At 44.4% G+C, this 24,097-nt stretch overlaps 1 protein-coding gene across 17 annotated transcripts in view; it reads left to right on the forward strand.

The window, feature by feature from the left end:
• The window catches only part of Pcnx1 (pecanex 1), a 137,192-nt gene extending 113,595 nt beyond the window's left edge, over positions 1-23,597 (forward strand). For 16 of the 17 annotated variants that reach the window (XM_087553286.1, XM_087553285.1, XM_087553287.1 and 13 more), the window contains 12 exons: positions 2,672-2,730; positions 5,103-5,318; positions 6,126-6,379; positions 7,778-8,008; positions 9,938-10,038; positions 11,003-11,153; positions 12,994-13,224; positions 14,214-14,488; positions 16,117-16,322; positions 17,646-18,088; positions 18,478-18,618; positions 18,756-23,597. In XM_087553286.1, coding sequence (XP_087409412.1) covers positions 2,672-2,730; positions 5,103-5,318; positions 6,126-6,379; positions 7,778-8,008; positions 9,938-10,038; positions 11,003-11,153; positions 12,994-13,224; positions 14,214-14,488; positions 16,117-16,322; positions 17,646-18,088; positions 18,478-18,618; positions 18,756-18,896 — 2,449 coding nt within the window. In that variant the 3' untranslated portion in view covers positions 18,897-23,597. 17 annotated transcript variants of the gene reach the window in all.
• The last annotated feature ends 500 nt before the right edge of the window (positions 23,598-24,097 follow it).

Raw genomic sequence — 24,097 nt, forward strand, 5'->3', positions numbered from 1 at the left:
CAGCACCAGATAGCATCATTTTACTTTCAAGCCTAGAAATTGCACACTTGTATATAAAGACATTGGTAAATTTCTAGTACTTTCTGTATCCTATTCTTGGCCAACTTCTAGCCTGAAGTTACATTCTGTGATAGCAGTTCCTAACAGTTTGTTTCTGAGGCAGAGTCCACTATGTAGCTCTCTCCTGGAACTCACTATGTAGACTAGGCTGGCCTCAAATTCAGATGCCCGTGAGTCAGCACGTGCTGGAAACTGAACTCAGGACATCTGGAAAAACAGCCAGTGTTCTTAACCACTGAGCCATCTCACCAGGCTTGTATCAGTATTCTTAGTACCCTTAAAAATACTCAAGATGGGGGCTAGAGAGATGGCTCAGTGGTTAGGAGCACTGGCTGATCTTCCAGAGGTCCTGGGTTCAATTCCCAGCAACCACATGGTGACTCACAACCATCTGTAATGGGATCTGATGACAGCTACAGTGTACTTTTATATTTATATTTTATATTTACAGTGTATATTTATATACATAAAATAAATAAAATACTCAAGATGCCAGAGTATTTAAATAGAGGTTATTAAAGAAACCTATTAAACATTACAAGAAACCTATTAAAAAGTCATATGTTTAGTCATTTAAAAATAAGAAACATCCACTATGCCCATCATTCCAGAACTAAGACTGAAGCATGAGAATTACAAATTTCAAGTCAGCTTGGGCTAAAATGCAAGATGCTCTCTTTTTTTTTAATGGGGGTGGGGGGAGAGGGAGAACCATATCCTATATTAGCATAAATATAGCATTTTAAGCTAATAGTATTTCCCACCTACCAGAATTTTAATAGGAAGATTGTAGATTGCATTGTTCACAGTTTTGCAGGACTATAATGTCTTGCTTGCTAAGAGATGGGTCAGGTCCCCACTTCCTGCTTTTGTATCCACTCTTGTAGAACATTCTGTATCTACTCTTGCAGTATGACATTTTGCTTGAAATGAAGGAAGAAAAATGAACCTCACAGATAACACCGTTAAAAAAGAAAGGTTTCTTTTTAATGTGTGTGAGTGTTCTGTCTGCATATATGCACGTGCACTGCATATTAACTCGTACAGGAGGAATTCAGAAGAGGACATTGGATCCCCTGGAACTGGAGTTAAGGATAGTGAGCCACCATGTGGGCACTGGGAACCCAACCAGGTTCTCTACAGGAGCAGCCAGTGCTCCTGACTACTGAGCGTATTTTCATAGACTTTCAAAAAGACAGTTATGGATGTCTTTCTTTGACCCTTCACCAAAGTCAACAAATAATAGGGATAGGTCTGGTGTGGTCTGGTCTGGTCTGGTTTGGTTTGGTTTGGTTGGTTATTTTGGACAGGGTTTCTCTGTGTAGTCCTGGCTGTCCTGACACTCACTCTGTACACCAGGGTAGCCTGGAACTCTGCCTGCCTCTGCCTCACAAGTGCTGGGATTAAAGGCACCACTTCCTGGCAAATAATGGTTTCTTAAAAGCTGGTTGTAGTGTGGGGTCTTAATGTGCACCTGTGGACCTTTAGAAGTGTGTTACAGCTATATTGAATATCCATCTTCTTTGAATGAGAGGGTTTGCTTGTATCTAAGTTTTAGCGTTTGTTGGTCATTTCAGTATGTCATGCGTGTTGAGTGAGCTCTCCAAGTACTGATGCAGTAGCAGTACGGCATTTTACAAAGGTGTTCACAGCATCACCAATTCCAAAAAAAGTTGTTAAAGTGTATTGCACTAAGAAGCTGTCACACTCAGAGTTGTGGATATAAGTTTTCCTAAACCCTTAAGTTTTTGTTTAAAATTGTGAATTATGTTACTGAGAACTCCCGCCATACTTCCTTGCAGTGATGGGGTCGAGTCCTTGTGTTGACAAATGCTTGTTAAGCAGCAGATCTGAATCCTCTCATACCTTCTGCACCGTTTGAAGTAACGATGGTTTTTAGCAGGGGAGCCACGGTTCAGCTCCTAATTTGGACCACTGCACAGCCAACCCCTTCCCTCTGGGCCGCACAGCACCGGAGAGTGGGCGCCATGCTCTCTGTGCTGTCTCATTTTGTGCATAGGCTGCTAATGTGACCTGCCTCGAGGAATTGCGAATCCAGACTTAGAGCTGTGGGGCATTCTTACTTAGATAAATCAGCTGACTGATTTCACGTCTATGCCAGTGAAGGAAGATATGGTATTTATTGTCCTGCTCTGGCACCAGCCTTTGAGGGTCATGGTTTCACACTGCCAGTGCAGGCATCGCTGGCCTGGTGAGAAACAGCCAGCAGCAGTGTGGGAGGGCTCTGACCTAGGAGGCTGCAAGTCTCTGTTCTGTGGACCTCGGTGCCCCGGGCATGTGTAGGTGCTCTTACTTGGGAGAGCTTTGTGCATCCAGGTTCTTTGCATCCGGTCAGTCTGTTTGTCTTCTTATACTCTGTAATAGAACACAAGTGAGGAGACGCTTAGGTTTATGTGAGGTGAAGCTATCTATGAAGGAAGAAAATAAATCTCTGTAATCAAATCTGTGTCACCAAGTTGATGAGTATCTAGCCATAGTGCGTTCCAAGAGATTTTCCAAAAGATCTGAGGTTGATCTGTGTCTTTAGTTTCTCTTGCTCTTATTCTTTTAAGTATAAAATACTAAAAAGATTTTATTTTGTTTTCTTCAGCACAAAACGTGTAGACCATTCAAATACCAGATTGGCTTCTCAGCTTGATAGAAATCCAGGTAAGAGTCCTATCTGTAAAGCAGAGGCAAGCCAGAGGATTTGGTTGTTAGTATACAGTAGTCAGGTGTGGGTGCACGCACACACACACACACACACACACACACACACGTACGTACGTTCATAGCTTCACTCCCACTTACTATAAATTCTCTAAAAGGAGACAGGCTCTCTCTGTAGCCCAGCCTGGCTTCAAACACGGTGTAGTACAGATTAGCCTTAATTTACTATCTTTCTGCAGATACAAATAAATAATCATTTCTTAAAAATCAGATATCCTTCACTTTTCTATTTCCTTTAGTCACAGTATGTGTGACTTAGAGCATGTCCACCATATATACTCATCCCTTATTAAATGTATCTTAAGAATGCAGATAGAAGTTTTAAGGTGTCATTCAAGGATGGTCCTTACGTGAACTGAGTACAGACTAGACGAAAGCTAGGTAAGAACTTTAAGTGCTCCAACACGTGTCCTTCCCCCATGTGTTAGGTAAATGTTCAAACTTAATCTTACTTGACTGTGTGTGTGAATATCATGGGAGGTTTCTAATTTCCATCCAAGATGAGGCTTCAGTGGGTTGAATTTTGGTTGTAGTATCATTATCTGAAGTTTGATTCTTAGCTGACTTAGAAAATCTTATTTTATCACCCTGTTCCTGGGAACCTTGCTGCTCTAACCAAAGGAGACTAACGCATCAGTTAATTAGCTCAGGAAACTATTAATTAACTCCTCCAACAAACATTTCTCCCAAATGGACAGGAATATGTTGCCATTTAACTTAGAAAGTTTTTCAAATGCTCTATCCATCTGAGAATCAAATTGACTTTCAATTATAAAACTGAATTAAAGAGAACTGTTTACTCAACATTAATCCCTGATAGTCTCACAGAGGAAAGAACCCCTCCTCTCCAGTGGGAGCTCATGCAAGCTTAGAGTTCTCTCAGATGCTGTAAGAGCAGGAAGAGACCCTGGGTGAGAATCTGCACACTCTTTAATGGACAGACAGACGTACAGCTAGCGTAATTAGACTCTCATTTCTCATTGTCTTCGTGTGTAGTTAGTGTGAGTTTAAAATAACTCCCGAGCCTTGAACATTGGCCTTTCTCCAGTACTTTGACTACAGCTTAGGGCTGGCTGCTGTGGGTGGGAAGCTTGCAAAGGTGGTTGTCTCCTGTGGTCTGTGATGTTCTCCTAATGCTTTTCCTCCATTATAAGCTCATGGCCAGCTCTGCGGGTGCTGCTGTGTCCGCATGCTCAGTTCATGTCTGTTCCGTATAAGCCTTCACAGTGTTTGCACTTCGACTCATTTGTCTTTGTTTTGGATTTGTTTGTTAAAATCTGACATGGTCTTACCAACTTCTTTTATCAGATCATCTTTTTGTTCCCTTGGATTTTGCATTCTGTATAGTTTGGGTGGAAAGGCATGTTGCAATCCTTGAATCATAAACAATTTGAAAGTTTCTAGCGTGCATCTAGTCAGAACTCCACACTGCACAAATGGGAACCCTCTGAGGAGTATTGATAGTTCTCTTCAAGACTTCCTTTATTTTTAAATGTGTGCGCATGCATGCCTGAGTGTGTGCGCTCGAGCGTGTGCATGTGCACACACGTGGGTACAGATGCTTGTGGACACCAAAAGAGGGAACTCCTAGAGCTGGCATTAACCAGTTGTTGAGCTAGCTGCCTGTTACCAGTGCTTGGAATAAAGCGCAGGTTCTCTATAAGAACTATACATGCTTTTAACTGCGGAGCTCTCTCCAGCCCCTTGACTCCTAAATCTTGATTCTGAAGCTTTACTCATTATTTGCTATGTATTAATGAGGTTTTTGCTGTGCTAAAATACCCCAGATGAGCGGGTCACAGTTTCAGAGGTGTAAGTCTCAGGTTGTCTGGCACCATGGGCCATGTTCTGTGGGCTTGTGCTAAGGTAGAACCTCAGGACCCAGGAGCACGAGGCAGCAGAGCTCTCTTTGTGGACACATTCCCAAGCCATACCCTGCTGTTTTTACCTCCTGGTATTGTCCCCAACTGTGCATGAATCTTTGGGGGACATTGTACATCCAAACCTTGCACAGTTTTCTTTTTATATACAAATTGTAGGTGCATGGTGTGTGGTTTTCTGGGTAAATAAATGTAAACATGGCTATAAGAAGAATTGGGTTTTAGGTTTGTTCGTTTAGGTTGTTTTGTCTCACCCTGTAACCCAAGCTGACTCCAAATTTGTGTCACAGTCTCCCTGCCTTTGCTCTTGAGTGCTGGCTTTTTAGTCTACATTATGTTGTCTACCTAAGTTCAGTATTTTTAGTGATCTTGTCCATCAGTACAACAGGTGCTTGAAGTGAACTAATCTTTTCTTAAACTCTCTTCTTATAGGATCAGATGACAACAATCTGAATTCTATCTTCTATGAACATTTGACCAGATCCCTACAGCACAGTCTTTGTGGTGATCTGCTGCTAGGACGGTGGGGGAACTACAGCACTGGAGACTGCTTCATCCTTGCCTCTGACTATCTCAATGCATTGGTCCACCTCATAGAGACGGGCAATGGCCTGGTCACTTTCCAGCTTCGAGGACTTGAATTCCGAGGTAAGCCTCGCACTCACCTTCAGGTGTGTAGGTGCCTGTGCTGGGGCAGTTGTGTGTGTAAATCCCAGATGAGTCGACAGCTGGAGTAGAGCTTAGCTTAGCATTGCTGCTCGTGCACAGGACCCAGGCCCTGCTCCCAGCACCCAGACCAGGTGGCCCACAACTCCACTTCCAGGGAATCTGACCCCCTCTTCTGGCCTCCGAGGGCACCCGCATGCATGAGATGCACAGACATGTACTCAGGGACACATACACATAATAAATGAATCTTTAAAAAATTACAAAATTAGATCTTTGAGATTGTTGCCCCTCCTACCAGTCCTCCACAATTTTATGTGCTGACAAGCCAGTTCTTTCTACACAGAAAAATGTATATTCAAAAAGATACTAACTTAAGTTAGCAAACCCTGCAGACTAACTAGCTGTGCACAAATAGGAACTTATTTACGTTCAGTGTCCGTGTGCTGCTGTTTTGGTGGGCATTTACTCATTTGGGCTGCACCTGGTACTAATGCAGTTGTAAGCCCATTAAGGTATTTTGGAAATCTGTTAGTCAGAACTAGAGAAGTTACTTCATTGCATAACTTCCCAGGCCTTTAGTGGGCTGGAGCGCACTGTCGATGAACAGAAAGCCTGCCTGAGCTCTGAGTGTGCTGCAGTTTGCTGATGAACGTTCTAAAGTCAGTCAGTCACACACTCTGAGAGCTGTAAAGTGTGTTTCTTCTAACAGTCTGTGCCTACCCTGCATTCTTTTTCCCAGTTGCTAGCCTTTTGTCATTGTCTGTAACCGTCTTGTCTTGTGCTAAGGTACCTACTGTCAGCAGCGGGAAGTGGAAGCCATCACAGAAGGAGTAGAAGAGGACGAAGGGTTTTGCTGTTGTGAGCCTGGCCATGTTCCTCATGTGCTTTCCTTTAACGCTGCGTTTGGCCAGCGCTGGCTGGCATGGGAAGTGGTTGTCACTAAGTACATTCTGGAGGGCTACAGCATCACTGACAACAGTGCCGCGTCCATGCTTCAAGTCTTTGACCTTCGCCGAGTACTTACCACCTACTACGTCAAGGTAAGAGCCTTGACACACTGTCTGCCTGCCTCGGCCTCCACACAGCCAACGGCTTTCGGTTGCCGTTAATAGCTGGCATTCGTTAGGACCATTGAGCAGACACACATGTACACATATGTACATTTGTATTCATTCATTCGTGTGTGCATTCATTTTTGCCATGTTTATAGTATGTGCTTACTAAACATTCTTAACCTCTCAAAATTGTGGTTTTTCCTACCAGAGAGGTCAATCAAAGCACACCCATGGAAATAAAAATACACCCGAACCCCATGAAGGCCTTGCTATTTCATATTCCACGTGTCCCTTGCCTTCTATAGCTGGCATTCATTCGCGGGTTATGGTTTAGGACGTCAAGTGCTCACACACATGCACACGTTTGCATGGCTCTTGAGACACTTAAATCTGCAGCCAAGAGTATTGATAGGTGTTTCCACGACGTTTGAAGGCCATGTTGAGACTGTGACACTGGAGCTCATACTGGCCTAGGGGAGTCCTTTATAGGTGAGGTGAGGTGTTTGTTACTTCTGTAATGGTTTGCTTCATGGAGCCTGGGCAATACTATTATAGCCCCAGCCACCCTGGAACTTGTTATGTAGATAAACCAGGCTAGCCTGGAATTCTCAGAGACCCAGCTGCTTCTGTCTCTGTTGGGATTAAAGGCATTTCACCAGGCCCAGCAAGGTCAGTATTTTTAAGAAAAATGTTGTGTGGTAGCCATGATTTGTACATCTGGATTTTTTTTCTATTTTATATTGTTTCTACTAAGTTCCAAATTATTTTTATGAACACTTAGCCTTCCGTTTGGTTAAAACCAGGAAGCTAAAAAAGCTTAATTTACAACACTTTCTTAGCTTGTTTGTGTGCCACACCCACATGTTTCTCTGTGCAAGAGTGTATGTGTGTGCGTGCGTGTGTGTGCGTGTGAGAGTGTGTGTGTGCGTGTGTGTGTGTGTGAGTGTGTGTGTGCACGCTCATGCTCGCAGGTGAATGTGTGTCTCCCTTTTGTTTTTTTCTATCACTTGACCTATGAACACCAAAAGTTTTAATAACTTTGAGGAAATTTTCAAAATAAATATAATAGAGTAGTTTTTCACCTCTTTAAAAATAGCCTGATTCAAAAGCACTGAAATTAATACATTACAGTTGCCTTGCTGAATTCATGGTTGTGATCTTAAAGTACTGGATGATATTTTCATTTAGGAAGGCTTCAAGTGCTTTCTTGAAATGTTGGTGTAAGACCCTGAGTTAAAATGAAGTATTCTGAATTGTATCATCTGTAGGAACAGTGGATGTTCATTTAACAACAGAAATAAACTTATTTTGTTTTAATATAATGCTAAGTTAGAATAAATTTGCATTGTGATTTGACTTGAATTCCCTGTGTCTCTTAATTAGGGCATCATTTATTATGTCACAACCTCCTCCAAGTTGGAGGAGTGGCTGGCTAACGAGACAATGCAGGAGGGATTGCGTCTGTGTGCAGACCGGAACTATGTTGATGTTGACCCAACTTTTAACCCAAACATCGATGAGGACTATGACCACCGGCTGGCAGGCATATCTCGGGAGAGTTTCTGTGTGATTTACCTCAACTGGATAGAGTACTGCTCTTCCCGCAGAGCAAAGGTAGAGCTGGTCCCTAGCCTTTGCAGTTCTCTGAATCAGGTTTTTAACAAAAGGGGAAAACAGCTGTTAGCTACTGTGCGTGGGCTTTCCCTGCCCTTCCTGTGTCCACATCATCATGTCTGGGCCAAGCCAGCTCTGCCAAGGCAGCTGGGAGAGAATGGTCCTCCTTGGTATTGCAGCATCCATCCAGGCAGCATGACATACACGAGTTGTGGTTCCACAGTGCTTTCCAAAATCCAGTCCATACACGCTGTCCACCAGACCTAACTATGTTTGTCCCAAATGCAGGTCTAGACCAGTGCTGTCTCTGAGAACTTCCAGCCGTGACAGATGTACCCTCTGCAGTCCAGTGTCATACGGCTTTAACACTTGAAAAGGGTCCTACGTTTTGCTTAGCTGTGATCGTTGTAATAGCTTGTTTAATTGTGACTACTGTTGGACAGTGCACATCTGGGACATTCGTGGGATTTAGATAAAAACCAACAGCGCACTTTGGAAGTAAAGATTTTTTTTAAGTCTCTTGCAAAAAATTCTGATTCTGTCAATCTAGACCACAAACATAAAGTAGGAATCTCCCTGGTAACTTGAATTCAAGTGGTTACCTCAGGGGCACACATTAGGATAATTTGTCCTACCTGAAGTAAGATAAATTATAGATTTTCCAACTACTATTTCTTCTAGGCTTATCACACTCCCATGCCTCTGGCCAGACTATCAAAACCACAAACCCCAGCACTGTCTCCAGGGCTCACTCCCGCTGTGGCTTCTCTGAAGCTGAGCATTCTGTGTCTGTGGTACCGTGGAGCTAGTATCCATCTTGACAGCCAGTGCCTGCAGAGGTATCTTGCTGGTGGCCTTACTTCCCAACTACGTCCAGGCATCCTGTCATCTTACGTCTTCCATCATTTAGAGTCTGAGTGGTAGCCTTTGAACTGTACACCAGATATGCAACCTGTTCTGATGAGAGCCGCTGTTTTAAAGGAGAAATAGTGGACAGGATCAAATGGCCGTCTGAGATGGGGTGGACAGTCAACATTTGAGACTGACTTTCCTTCCAAACTTGTAACGCAGGTGGCTTTGTTTTGTTTTTCATACATGGAATATACTTAAGGGCTTTGCATAATTTTTTATATTTGGTGGAGGGCGGGGTTGGCATATGACCATGTTATAATATCCCTTTTCTGGCTTAGGTAGTGTAGAAGTACACTAGCTTTTCATTCAGAAATGGCCTTCATCCTCAACTCAAGCACCCTCTCTCAGAGGTTACTGGAAGGTTGGACATAGCTTGAGGAAGTTCTTCTGCATGTCCATACAACATATATTCAAAGGCTCACCTTGGCTGGGAACATGACTCATCAGTTAAACACACTTGCTGTTCTTACAGAGGACCTGAGTTCGGTTCCTAGCACACACATGGTGGCCCACAACCATCTAACTAGTTATGACTAGTTCCAGGGGATTCAACACCCTCTTCAGGCCTCCTCAGGCAAACATGCTCATACATATAAAATAAATACTTTTGAGGCCCACGTCCAAGCTGGGTGTTCCCATTCTCTTCAGACGCCCTATCACCCACTCAGCCCTGCAGTGTATTCTACCCATCACAGTCCCTTCAGAACACAGTTCGTAGTGCTGCGGGCATTTTGCTCCTGTAACTCCTTTCCTAGAAGGACCTCTGCCCTAGAAAGCCCTCCAAGCTGTGGAGAAGCACTCACTTCACGCTAAAGGATACTCACCAGTGTAGCAAGCCTGTCTCCCACCTCCAGTGTGTCCCCAAGGCAGTGTTACGGCAAAAACAAAACAAAAAAACCTTTTCTTCCTTCTTTGATTATAAAGTTCAGCTCATTCTTGTCTCTTACTAATTAATTGGATATTTTCTAGTTTCTTAAATACTTATATAGCTTTCTGACATGTTCTTTATTTTTAAAGCCACTTGATGTAGATAAAGATTCATCTCTGGTGACTCTTTGTTATGGACTCTGTGTTCTGGGACGAAGAGCTTTGGGAACAGCCTCCCACCATATGTCCAGGTAAGAGGCATCTATCCCTGGTTCCAAGAAGATGTGGGGGAAGAGGGGGCTGGAGACGTGGCTCAGTGGTTAAGAGCACTGGCTGCTCTGCCAGAAAACCTGGGTTCAATTCCCAGCCAACATGGTGGCTCTTAAACATCTGTAACTCCAGTTCCAGGGGCTCTGATGCCCTCTGTGAGCACCAGGCTGGCCAAGTGCATAGACACACATGCAGGGAATACACACATACACACAATGTTTTAAGAAGAAAGAGTGTGAGAACCTCTCTGTGACCTAAACTAATTATGTTTTGTTTAGTTAATTGATTGAATTTGTTTGAACTTTCATTTTGTACTATTTTATGATCATTTCATAAGATTTGATTGGTCTCTGCACATTTATAGTGTATTTAATTTTCTTCACTTTTCTACATTTTTTCATAATTTTGTCTAGATCATTTTTCTAATGTGTACATTTGAAAGAAATAATTCCTATTTTTAAATGTCTTTTGATTACATGTTTTACATTAGACTCTCTTTATTTTCCTTGGAATCTTCGGCTCTCTGCCTGCTGTCTGTATGAGCTATTACCATGAGTCCTAAGTGAGGCTCCTAGTCAAACAGGACCTGTCTCCTGCGTCTGGCTTATGAGTTCAGACTTTAGTTCCTGGATTCTTCTTTCAACACACTCTTAGAGCAGCAGTTCTCAACTTTCCTAATGCTGCAACCCTTTAATACAGTTCCTCATGTTGCAGGGAACCCCCAGTCATAAGATTATTTTGCTGTTGCTTCATAACTGTCCCTTTGCTGCTGTCATGAGTCATAATGTCAGTATCTGATATGCAGGACATCTGACCTGTGACCCCAGTGGGTCTCAGCCCACAGATTGAGGTCCGCTGCTCTGGATTCCTGATGCAGAGCAGACGTGAGGTTGAGTGTCATGAAGACCCTGTCAGAATGTGTGCTCTTTATCTCCAACCTTGCAGTAACCTGGAGTCCTTCCTCTACGGATTGCACGCCCTGTTTAAAGGGGACTTCCGGATTTCTTCAGTCCGAGACGAGTGGATCTTTGCTGACATGGAGCTGCTAAGGAAAGTTGTTGTCCCTGGAATCCGTATGTCCATTAAACTCCACCAGGTAAGAGGCGAACTGGCTGTGTTGTTCAATTCATTTTGGGAGTTTGCTCATACTTTGCCATTGAGTCCATGTTGTGTTTTGGGGACCTTTGTAAAGGCTCTCATCTGAACCAGGGAAGAGCCGTAGTAAAGCATTAAAGCCCAGAAACTTGAACCTGTTCCTCAGCAACATTAGTAATGAGTTTTAATATTAATATTCTTTAATATTTATGACCTACATGTCAACAGTAGACTGAAAAGGAAGGTCTCTATCCTGAAATGCTTGTTTGAGATAAGTGATTGCAGTTCGGGTCCCTTACTCAGTGAGCATGGGACAGCTGCAAGCACTGTGTGACTCCTCAGGAGGGCAGCAAACTGCTGCCTTCTTCTCATTTTGCCCAGTGCCTCACTGTAGCAGGGCAGGCTCAGAGAAGTGACAAATGTTTCCAAAGCCCTCGACTGTGGGAAAAATACATTGTGGTTATGTCCTGGCAATGGTCAGAGCCAGGTGGGGAATTCATCCGCTGTCCCCATAGCTAACTAGAATACCGTCCCCCACATACAATGTGACGTGTTCCTCAAGTGAGGTAAAATCCTCATTCTTTGGGACCATTATCAGCAAGGGATGAGTTATTTAAATATGGATTACTGTGTTTTGAAGATCATAGGAAAAACACTCTTTTGGGGTCAAGTATAATTGTCCTTGTTCAGAGTCGCTTTAGAGTTTTGAGACAAAATTCAATATTTAAAAGAAAAGACAGTGGCAGGTCAGTTGCAGTGGGGGATACTATACTAAGGGACTGACTTTGAGCCTTGTATACTCCCTCAGAGAGAGACAGAGACAGACAGACACAGACAGGGAGTCTTGTTTGTAAATTAATACAAATTATGTTTATCCCAGCTTCAAATGAATGAGACTCCAATTATGAAGTTTTATTAAGTTCTGCACAGTTACTAAGGAATTACCCATAATCCAAATCTCTAATACTAGACCGGCTACTTCCCCAGCTGTGCTTCCCAAGTACTTGGTCTCCTGAGTAACTAGCTGCTGCTGACATTCAGGTCTGAGCCATGATGACTTTGGTATTTGTCTTATACTGTTAACTTGGAGGTCTTGGAGGGATACATAGACTCTTTGTTTTATCCATGCTTCCTGTCTCAGCCTTGCTGACAGTAAACATCTACTGTCCAACATACAGCTGAGTGGTTATTGAGACAAAGAAGCTCTTCAGAATGGGGCTGGGTATGTGAGCCATGTACAGTCAGGAGGAGGGGCAAGGGCAGGATAAGTGGAATATTGCAACTACTACAGATGTGTTGCTTTATGAGAAATATACTTAGCTTAGAAAAACACAATACGAAGACCTTTTATTACTCTTCCTTAACATTGTGACAGTGTATGTGAGAGTCAGCTCAGCAGCTCAGGGGGTAAAGGCATTTGCTGCACAAACCCGGAGACATGAGGTCAGTCCCTGGAACCTATATACAGTGAAATAACTCCACAGACTCATTCTATGATCAGTACATGCATGCATGCCTTGCACACACAATAATACATTTTAAACATGTATGAATAAAAATTAAAAACAACTTTTAAAGAGATAAAAGACAATATACAAAACTTCGAAATGATTCTTAGTTCTCCAGCTTTAGGGAAGGAGTTTGTTAAAGAGCTCAGGAGCACGCAGAGCAGTAGCAAGTCCACCCTAACCTAATTAATCGAGCAGCAACGCTCAGATCCACAGTAGCATTCATATGCATAGTAGGAAATCAAACCCTGTGTAAGGATTTTTGCTTATCATCCTAGAAGTTATTTTCCTTTTTTCCAAAAACAAAAAACCCTCTTGCATTTCTCTGTCTAGGATCATTTCACATCCCCAGATGAGTATGACGACCCCACTGTACTCTATGAAGCCATCGTGTCTCATGAGAAGAACCTTGTGATAGCCCACGAAGGGGACCCTGCGTGGCGGAGCGCAGTCCTTGCCAACTCTCCCTCCTTGCTGGCTCTGCGGCATGTCATGGACGATGGCACCAACGAGTACAAGATCATCATGCTCAACCGACGCTACCTGAGCTTCAGGGTCATTAAGGTGAGTCTCGGGTCACACGACGGTGACGTAGACATGAGGCTAGCATCTTGGTCCAGCCTGGAACGTGTAACGGCCACCGTCTGTTGAGACTGTGCTTTCGTGGTTCACGAACGCTTGCTTACTTTGCGCTAGTTCCCTCCCTCCGCACGTGGTTTTCTTAGATGCTATAACGCCTTTGTTTAGCTTTTTCAGTGTTGGTGGCCTTCTGTCTATTACAATGCAGTCCGGACAGTGCTCCTCTCAAAGCCAGCATTCTGTTGCTTCTGAGGTGCTCACTCTCCTCACTTAAAGAGAATAACAGAACGTGTTCTTCATTGTGACTCAACGCTAACTGTAACTGGCATGTTCCTTAGATCCTCCCTCACTCTGACTCATTCGTGTTCACATATGTGTGCATATGTGTGTGTAAATGTTTCAGGAGTTTAGAAAGTTTAGTTTTTGAAATTTATAGTTTATAATGATTCACTTTTGTCTTTAAACACTTATCGTGAGTGTGTATCTATGCATGTGTGTTTATACGCCATGTGCAGCATTTCCGTGGAAGTCGGGAACAGCTTTCAGATTGCTGCTCTCCTCCCACACACCTGTGGGTCCCAGGGGTCCTGTTCAGGTTGCCAGGCTTGGCTTTTGGTAAAGATGACCTTTCCTGCTGAGCAATCTCGTCAGCTGCCTGTCTTGCTCGAATCATTTAATCAACCCCATAATATCAGACATCCTCTCAACATGAAACTTGCGCTGCCTGTCCTTTCCATCAGAGCTGCCTAGCTCACTGGTTTGACGAAAGAAAGGGGACTACGTGTTACTTAGTATTTGTAGACGGTGGAGCGAGAGAAAGCAAACTGTAGGTGCTTAGTATTTACCAGTTGGCTCTCCATGAGGGCCTTGGGTTAACTCCTTTCAAAGGGGGCCTTGCATTCACAGCCTTTCAGTTGTCACCACACTGTCACTGTCTCTACACTCTTCTTCCTGGGCCTTTGCCCTCCCCCCAGGTGAATAAGGAGTGTGTCCGAGGCCTTTGGGCAGGACAGCAACAGGAGCTTGTTTTTCTCCGGAACCGGAACCCAGAGAGAGGCAGCATCCAGAATGCCAAGCAGGCACTTCGGAACATGATAAACTCATCTTGTGATCAGCCTATTGGCTACCCGATCTTCGTGTCGCCCCTCACCACATCTTACTCTGACAGCCATGACCAGCTCAAAGAAATTCTTGGGGGACCAATCAGCTTGGGAAACATCCGGGACTTCATAGTATCCACCTGGCACAGGTAATGGGGTTGTATTGTTCAGTAGTAGTGTGTCCTGGGCCTTGTCAGCTCACCTTGGAAGCCTGGAGAGAAAATGGAGATGCTGAAGTACAGTGTACACTTGCTCTGCCTGAACACCAGAGGCTAGAAACCAGCTCTTCATCTCCAGAAGCTGAGGTAAAGCTAACATCTGGCCTTGGCTGACTGTGGTGAATCTGATGTATCTGTGGCGACATCAGCAGAATTAACACTTCCTTTGCTCCTCTCCCCATGTTGAATTTCCTCACTTTGCTGCAGCATCTTGCTTCTTCCAAGAGAAGAAACATTGCATGTGGAAACCTTGCATGTGGATTACTTCCTCTGCCCTTGCGTTCCTTTCCAGCAGCAGGGAGCATCCACACATCTGGTTGTGCCACTAAGAGGCTTTGTTGCCATTGCAGCAGTCCAGCCATCCCCCAGTCTGTAGTGCATTAAGTACCCATGCTGCATCTCCCCTGCCCTTCGTCTGAGAAGCCTGACGAGGGTAGAGCTGCATTAGAGTGTGGTGGACAGTAAGGAGAACTTACAGAGTATTATAAACTGATTCTCAGTTTCTTACTCATCAAAGCATAAAGAAATTGGGCTATGAACTAAAGCCACAGATTCTTAATGGTGTCTTGAAACGTTCTGAGGACTAGTCAGTGCTTAAAGAATCAGGTTGCTTTAGCCTCTAATGGAACGTAAGCCAGGCCAGAGTAATGTTCAGAGAGATTTCATTTTCAGAAACTTGAGTTTCATCCCGGGGAGAAATAGCATATAGGCTTGGTTATGGTTTGCCAGTGAACCAGGGCATTCTTGGGGCAGGGTATCCAGTGGCAATTGTCAGGGAAGCTCTTTGTCTTCCTGGATTTAAAAACAGCAAAACCTAAAACAGGAGAGAAGGCAAAGGCAGCTGTCTAGCAACAGGTATAGCAGTGCCATTCACAAATCGGATCTCGGCTTGTTCCGCAGACACTGGCAAGAACTCTGCTGTCAGTGCTCAGTATGGTAGTTCACACCTGTAATCCCAGCATTCGGGGGCGGAGGCAGGAGGATTGCTGAAATACATACCGAATTCTTGACCACTCTAGGCTACAGAATGAGGGCCTGTCTCAGATAACAAAGGTGGTTTTTTGTGTTTTTTTTTTATTCTTTTTTTGGGGGGGTTGGGGGGAGCAGGAAGTGTTTGCTTGCTCGTTTGTTTTTAGGTTTTGAGACAGGGTCTCTCTGTGTAGCTCTGGCTGGCTGTCCTGGAACTCACTGTGGGTCAGGCAAGCCTGGAACTCAGCAAAATGCTCTGCCTCCTCAGTGCTGGGATTAAAGTGTGAGCCACCGCCTCCCAGCCAAACAAAGATTCACGACTCCACCTGGGGTCCAAACTGTGTTCTGCACAGTTCTTCGTTGTGGTGGCTGGACAGTGAGACGTAGCTGTAGAACTGACAGAAGGACTTGAAGCAGTGAGTAGGGTGGGGATTTGCTTCCCAAGCTGTTCTTGGGAAACAGACGTGTTTCCTGATAACTGGTTATACCAGGAAGGCTTTGCAAGGTAGACATTGATGACTCAGAAGAGTAGAGGATTGATTTCAACGTGATGGTGGGCTAAGGCTTTCTGCTTTGCAATTTTTCTGCAGGCTAAGGAAAGGCTGTGGAGCCGGCTGTAACAGTGGTGGCAATATTGAAGATTCTGACACTGGAGGTGGGACTTCCTGTCCTGCTAACAGTGCCACCACTGCCAGTGATCCCCACAACAGTGTGCCCCAAGGAAGCACGGGACACCCGGGGCAGGGAGCAGGATCCGGACTCCACCCGCCCACCACATCATACCCTCCAACACTAGGTGACTGGAGACAGAATTCTGTGTAATGTTGGCCCTTTAGCTGTCGGGAGGAAGCCAGTGTATGAGTGTGTGCGTGTGCGTGTGCGTGCAGGCACGTAAAGGAGCGTGGTAGTTAATTATACCGGTGTTTGTTTCCGTCAGTGATGCATGTGTATAGGTCTGGCGCACGTTTCTGTGCACACCTTTAATGTCAGCACGCAGGAGACAGAGGCAGGCAGCTCTGAGAGTGAAGCCAGCCTGAACCATATAGCGAGTGCCAGGACAGCCAGGACGACCCAGAGAAAAAACCCAAAACCCAGATTTCTATTACATTTGTAAGCAAATGATATTCGATTCTTCTGTCTTAACTCTTCTGTGGTGCAGTACAGTACTGTTTACACGAGACTGTCAGTCACTTACTACTCTCTTTGGCTACTCCCTTTAAAAATGGGCTTCCTGGGACAGACCTTGTAAGTCTCTTGACACCTCACACTAAGAATTTTTAAAGGCAACAAGTTTCTCTCAAATGGGTACTCAGCAGCCAGCCCTTCCACCTGGGAGCTTTCTCTCTCTCTGTCTCTCTCTCTGTCTCTCTCTCTGTCTCTCTCTCTGTCTCTCTCTCTGTCTCTCTCTCTCTTTCTCTGTGTGTGTGTGTGTGTGTGTGTGCGCGCGCGCAGAATATTTCCTGTCTGCTCAGCAGTTTCCAGGCACACAAACCTTGTACTCACTGTAGCCATCCTGCTGCAGTGCACCTCAGCATGACCTCCGACCCCCGACCCGTCCCACCCAGCCAGCTGCCATTCTACTCTTGTCCTCTGAGCTTAGCTCTCAGATTCCACTGCATGGGACATCACTCAGCGTTTCTTTTTTGAAAGAGTTTCTTTTCATCGTATGCGTATGAGTGTTTGCCTGCATCTTGTGTTGGGCAGCTCATGTGTGCAGTGCCCGCAGAGGTCAGAAGAGGGAGTCCATCCCCTGGAACTGGGGTTACAGATGTGTGAGCCACCTAGAATTTAAATTTTAAAAACTTTAGGAAGGGGTCGGGGATTTAGCTCAGCGGTAGAGCACTTGCCTAGCAAGCGCAAGGCCCTGGGTTCGATCCCCAGCTCTGAAAAAAAAAAAAAGAAAAGAAAAGAAAAAAAAAACTTTAGGAAATATATACATATAGTTTTATGTAAATCTTACAAGAAAATCTTAAGTATTTATTTCTTTTTGGTAATTTAAGAGTTAATGCTAAGTTCTCTAAGTTTATGGAGTGATAGCTTAGGGAAGACAGTTTTAACAAGCATGAAGGCCAGGCGGAGCTTGTCTCAGTTGATGAGAGCTGTTATTGCTTCCTACCAGGCACTAGCCACAGTGCCCACTCGGTGCAGTCCAGTCTGGTCAGACAATCACCGGCACGTGCCTCCATGGCCAGCCAATCTTCCTACTGCTACGGCAGCCGGCATTCGTCCCTCCGCATGTCCACCACGGGGTTTGTGCCATGCCGGCGATCCTCTACCAGCCAGATATCACTTCGAAACTTGCCGTCATCCATCCAGTCCCGCCTCTCCATGGTAAACCAGATGGAAGCTGCCAGCCAGGGTGGCATGGGCTGTGTGCAGCATGGCCTGCCCTCCTCCAGCAGCTCCAGCCAAAGCATCCCGGCCTGCAAGCATCACACCCTCGTGGCCTTCCTGGGGGCAGAGGGCAGTCAGAGCGGTGCCACTGAGGCCCAGCCAGGCAACACCTCGAGTCCTGCCACCATTTCACATGCCAGAAAGGGGGAAGTGGTTTATAGGGTCCAGGTGAGCAGGCCAGTGGCCTTTGCCTTTTGTTTTTATGTCTGTCTTGCTGAATGGGGACTCCTGTGTAAGGTTGACTCATTTAGGTGGGGGAGTAGAGCGCTTTGAGATGTAGGGAAGTTCATTTCTGCCAACTTGAGAACCGAGGCAGCAGCTTTCGTGGCAGGAGGCCTCGTTTCCTACTTGGTGCTGATACAGAGTCATCACAGGACGGCGTCCAAAGGGAATTGACTCAGGGCCGTATAGATTTTCTTTAAATTTCATAGTAAGCAGGGAGAGCTTACAATACAGAAAAAGAGAGTCCTATGAGAGAAATTTTGTTTTGTTTTAGCCTTATATTTTTCATTAACAAGGGGAAATGAGTTGGAAATGATCCTCATGTATCTGTTTAGATTGTGGATCTCAGTCAGATTCTGGAAGGGATCAACGTGTCAAAAAGGAAAGAGCTACAGTGGCCTGATGAAGGAATTCGGTTAAAAGCTGGGAGAAACAGCTGGAAAGACTGGAGTCCTCAGGAGGGCATGGAAGGCCATGTAAGTTCTCCCGGTCATCAGACTCACGTATGGTTTTAGCTGGTCTGTGTCTTTCTGCCTGAGTGGTTAGCAGAACTGCACAGGCTCGGGGTGAGGGCAGTCAAGGTCTAACTGTGTGTTTTCTTCTGAGATAATAGGTGGTTCACCGATGGGTGCCTTGCAGCAGAGACCCAAGTACAAGGTCCCACATCGACAAGACAGTGCTTCTTGTCCAGATCGATGATAAATACGTGACTGTAATTGAAACCGGGGTTCTAGAGCTGGGGGCAGAAGTGTGAGTGTGTGCTGCACACCTGGGCTCCTCTCCTGGCTTCTCAGCCCCGAGTGAGAAAGCAAGGTTACCGAAGATCCACCTACGGGGACCGACCGCCTGCCCTTCTCAGCAAAGGCTTGACCAGTGGTTTGGTTAAGCTCCTCTCCACCCTGACTCCTGTCACGGTCTTCATCCTCAAAGCTGAAATATTTTTTTAAGTTAGCTGCATGAAAGGCAGAACTGTGGGAGCCTCTGGATGGAAGGCTCTCCATGCATCCATGCTTTAACCCACAGACTCTCGTCTCTAACTCTAAGCTCATATTTTTCTAATTTCTTTGCCAAAAACAGTTGCCATGGTTTTTGTTGTAGAAAATGAAATCCACTGACCATGATCTTTGCAAACAGACCCATGTGGAAACGTTGGGTTCGACATGTAATAGTGTAAAGTTTAATGTACAGTGAGAAAGAGGATGGACAGACAGACGTAGGTTTATCTTAGTCCTTGAACACTAAAAACTTTAATGAAAAAAACTGCACTAATTTTTTACAGCAATGCACTAAATCTGAGGTTTCTCAGAACGTTTATTTATATATAAAAATAAAATACCATTATTTAAATTGCCTTCAGGACAAGCCCCTCCCTTTCCTGACGCAGCCAGCAAACCGCTGCTCCTTTTCTGTTAGCGCGCTGGGCGCTGGAGACACTGGCAGCTTCATCCCTCGCCTTTCCCAGAGCAGGGGATCAGTGCATCCACCTGGCGAGGGATCGCCCGTGTGCCACACATGTCCAGTGTGGCAGGTCCTGTCAGGGTTACTTCTGGAATATACTTTTGCTTTTTAAGACAAAGACGAAGACCCAGGAATTGAAGAAAGGATCAGTTGCCTCTTATTTAAAGAATTCCTAGCTCTTGACATTACTCACATGAAGTTCAGTTTCACAAGTAAAATGTTTTCAAACAAAATTGTCTATGTGGTCAGTTCTTGATCTGCCATCAATAGCAGCTCTCTGCTCTCTGCTCCTTCCCGCTCTTTCTCCATTACTTGAATTTATTTTCTGTAATGTATAGTGTACACCTGTCTTAAAAATATTTATGACTGTAAAATTGACTTAATTCATATGTTGTCCCATAAATTATATTGGTTTTTTAAAAGAGCATGTATTCAGGAAATATGTACCTTGGATTTACAGTGTGGCTGCGTATAAACTGCAGTTTAGGGTTCATTGGCAACTTTAAGCATTTTTTAATTTGTTTTAAATTCCAAAGAAATGGCCCACCTCTTCTGAGCACCTGGGGCAGCCGTCTGTCTCCCTGTGGACAGACAGTAGAAGGCAGTAGGTCAGTTCATTCTGATGTCCCATGATTACCCTGTCCAGTTATGACCATTCCAACGTGTGGCTTCTGTGTTAGGCCACCCTAATGTCGTATCCTCTGAGATGAGAGGAGAGAGCTGACGAGGATACAGGTCGGGTGTACAACACTGCAGGAACAAGGAGCACTAACAGCAGGCTAGAGGACCTCTGACAGGATGGCTTCAAGCCCTGTTTGTAGTTCCTCCTGTTACTTTAAAGTCGGTGTTCAGAACCCAATGTGCCTTGTATTGACGTTTCCATAGACTTCTAACTTTGCAGACTTTATCCTTTAAAAATATTTGTCAAAAGACTTGCTGAATCTTTACAAAAAGGGGCGCTTTCTCTTTGTAAATTGACCACTGTAAAGTGTATTTTCCCACTACAGTTACTCTATCCCAGCCTCTTACTTGGGCAAATCTCTGCTGGCCGATGTGTTCTGGGGTCTGGCTGTGTTTAACCTTCCCAAAGGACTTGTGCTCCCTGCTGCTTGCTTGTTCCCTGCTCAAAATGAGTCTGCTCTTGCCATGGCCGTTCCCAGGCGGCGAAAGAGAGGGTTTGCCATCTAAGATGGAAAAGAATCCATTTCACCAGAGAAAGAACCAGAAGATAAACTGTAGATGGCTTGGTCAAAGGGTCAGAGTTGTATTCATGCCTGATCTCCCTAGTAATCGTTAGATGTTATATGCGCTGAAAGGAAGGTTCCGTATGTCAGACAGAGCTCTGTCCATGTACAGTGAGACCTAATTGGGAGAGTTGGACACTTTCCTTGAAACAAGTTATTGTTTGTTACCATATAACTTTATTAAATTTTGAGTTAGGAACCCTAAGAGAAGTCTTGTTTTTAGTTTTTTAGTCTAAAACCAATAACCTTTAAAAAAGAAAGTACTACTTTTCTAATTACAGCAGGAAAGATAATGATAATTAAAGATTTGTGTTTTAAGATTAAGTTTATCATTTGTTTTTCTTCAAGTACCCAGTGTTTTGGGTTTTCTGCTTAGCTTTTTCACTAAAATGCAGAATTCCGACCTGCTTTAGTCCTTTAGTCCATAACTACTGGAACTTAAGAGTTCCATAGTTTTGCAAGTAATTTAGAACCGCTCTGTGGCTCTTTGGATGCCGCTGCCTGATCGAGGTCTGTTCTTTGGTTTTCCCCTTTATCTTACCCCATTGTAGGAGGACAGCGCGGCAGGGGCCTTGTCTTCGGCAACCAAGAAGCAACAACAAGCCAACCAGTCTGTAGCCCTAAACTAAAAGCTGTCGGTGAATCCTGGGCCCGTGCACCATGTCCACGAAAAGAGCTACACTTTCTCCACAAATGTGGATTAGCACACAGTGGTGCTTCATGGGAGCCTGGGAGGGTAGAGATGGGGCGGGCAGAAGCTTTACAGAGAAACAGTAATTGCTCTTTAGGCACTCAGGGAAGAGCTGTTAAGTGTTCTGACTTCTCTCTGTCAGCAGCGGAGAAGCCAGATTGGAGGGGTTTTGAATTTTTTTTCAAGTATATTGATAATAGTTAAGGTCCGTGAACCAGAAGATAAGGGACAATATATTTCTCTCTTGAAAGGCACATAAAAAGTGACTCTGGTACTGAATATCAAGCAGTGCATGCAAATTCTTACAGAGAAAACCATAGCTCTCACTAAGAACTTTCTGGATTGGTTTATTTTATTTTTCTCTCTCCTCTCAAAATATAAAACACAGCCTCACATTTGAGCAAGAGCCACCTGCCGCTTTACACTCTACAGTTTCCCACCAGCCCTCCTGCCTCAGCCCAGACTTACCTGATGAGTCTGTCTTGCATCACTCATCAAAAACTGGGTCTTTAATGTTTGCCCAGTGTTCATCCATCTCTTTAGGTAAATTTCAGTCAGCCTTTGTTCTAAATACATGACTTGAAAAAAATAGTATTATGTGAGGATTCTTTGCAGTTGTGTGTACGCTACTGCAGTGTGAACTGTTGTCCAGTGTGTCAGTTGCCTTCATATTTAGAGTGCTTTTTTATTAGTATAAGCAAATTTATTTCTGCATTTTTGCCTTCAAAGTCCTTAGTATTCTTTCTCATCTCTTTTTAGTAGCTACATAAAGTTACTTTGGACACAGACCCACAACTTTTCCACGTGAGATGATCCGTCTCTCCCAGAGGCATTTTCTGAACTCCAAGATGAATGGAGACCGTCAGTTAAAGCTTTAAGTGGTGCGTGTAGCCTGTTGCTGGCCTTGAACTTTGTGTTTCAGGCTTAGATGGATAGTGAGTCTTTCTGATGGGGCAAAGGAGGGATATTAGATACCGCAGTGTATTTAGGTGATAAGAATTTTATACACAGGCTTTTTTTTTTTTCTAAGTATTTGAAGATCAGCTGTTTTCTTGGTTTCTCTTTTCAAACCATCTAGTTGTTAGGCACCACCCAGGCAGCCACATTAGGAAGTTGTCACCTATTTACAAGCTGTAATCAGAAAGGAATTGCTTATCAAATAGGTCTGGAAGGATCTAATGTGCTGCAATGCAGATGTCTCTCTTCTGTGATGTGTCACTTCCTAGAGTCCTCTGTCCAGAACTGTCTGGTGAGAATTTCTCTTTCTTGCCTAGAAAGGTGTTCTTTCTGAATTGGAGCCAAAGTCCATCTCTGAGCTGAACATCCCGATGTGCCCATTTGTGGGCTTAGCATCGAGGTCCGAGGAAGAGAAGTCAGGCAGGGTTACACACAGCTTTTATGCCGCACTCTTACACCTATTATAGCCGTTCCTTTTCCCTGTGCTTCAGCTCTGTGCCTGACAGTTTGTGATCCACTGGAACCAGTGAGAGGAAGGGAGGGAGGGCCTCTGACAGGCGGTGAGGATGAACCTGTCACCTGCACAGTAGAGGATGTCATGATTGCTCCAGGTGACTCTTGGGTTTGGTGTGCTTGTTACTGAACAAAATTATTTCCTAAGCTTGAGTCTGCAGCCAAAATGACAGGAATGAGAAGACTCTTTTTGCCTGTGCTTTCTTAAAACTGTAGATGAGTAAATTGTCACCATGGATGATGTTAGCCCTCTACAAGCCTGGCATGGAGTTCTGCATAGGGGAAAGGAAGAAGCAGTGTTAGAAATGGTTGTGGGCGAATGTGCCTGTGGAAGGAGAGTGGCTTTCCCTTTTCTCCTCATGGGCTCTGAAAGGTCATTGCCTTTACCAGCATCCACTATACACCAGAGATAAGGGTATGTGTCCATACGCGTGTCTGTGAGTGTGTGTGTGAGCGTTACTGTAAACAGCTTGTAAATACTATAGTTGTTTAAAATGGAAAATAAAAGCTGAGAAGTCTTTTGACATATATTGATCAGAAAAAAATACAGTATTGACTGTGGATAAAAACAGGAAATAAATTTTTTCATTTTGCCTTCTGTCTTTTTTGGGGGGGGGGTCGAAATTTTTAAAGAGGATTCAGTGTGTTAGTTGTATGTGGCATTTTTTTTTAAAGATTTATTCATTTATTATATATAAGTACACTGCAGCTATCTTCAGACACACCAGAAGAGGACATCAGATCTCTTTACAGATGGTTGTGAGCCACCATGTGGTTGCTGGGAATTGAACTCAGGACCTCTGGAAGAGCAGTCAGTGCTCTTAACCGCTGAGCCATCTCTCCAGCCCTATGTGGCATATTCTTAACTCTTGATTCTGAAGTCACTGTTCTATGCCTGTAATCATGGGGTGTGGCTTACACCAGACAGAAGTGCACTCTGGCAGCACTTCTTGCACAAAAGTATTTCTGCTCTCTGAGTTATATAGTGTGTTAATGGTAGAGCTGTCGGATGCTAGACATATGTATGTACTCAGTTACACTAAGTTACAGTGCAGAGGAAGGAAGAAACCCCAGTTACTGCACCGGGGCTGC

This window comes from Rattus norvegicus, chromosome 6 (assembly GCF_021556685.1).
Source record: "Rattus norvegicus strain SHRSP/BbbUtx chromosome 6, alternate assembly SHRSP_T2T, whole genome shotgun sequence".
In the NCBI taxonomy this organism is placed as follows: Eukaryota; Metazoa; Chordata; class Mammalia; order Rodentia; family Muridae; genus Rattus; species Rattus norvegicus.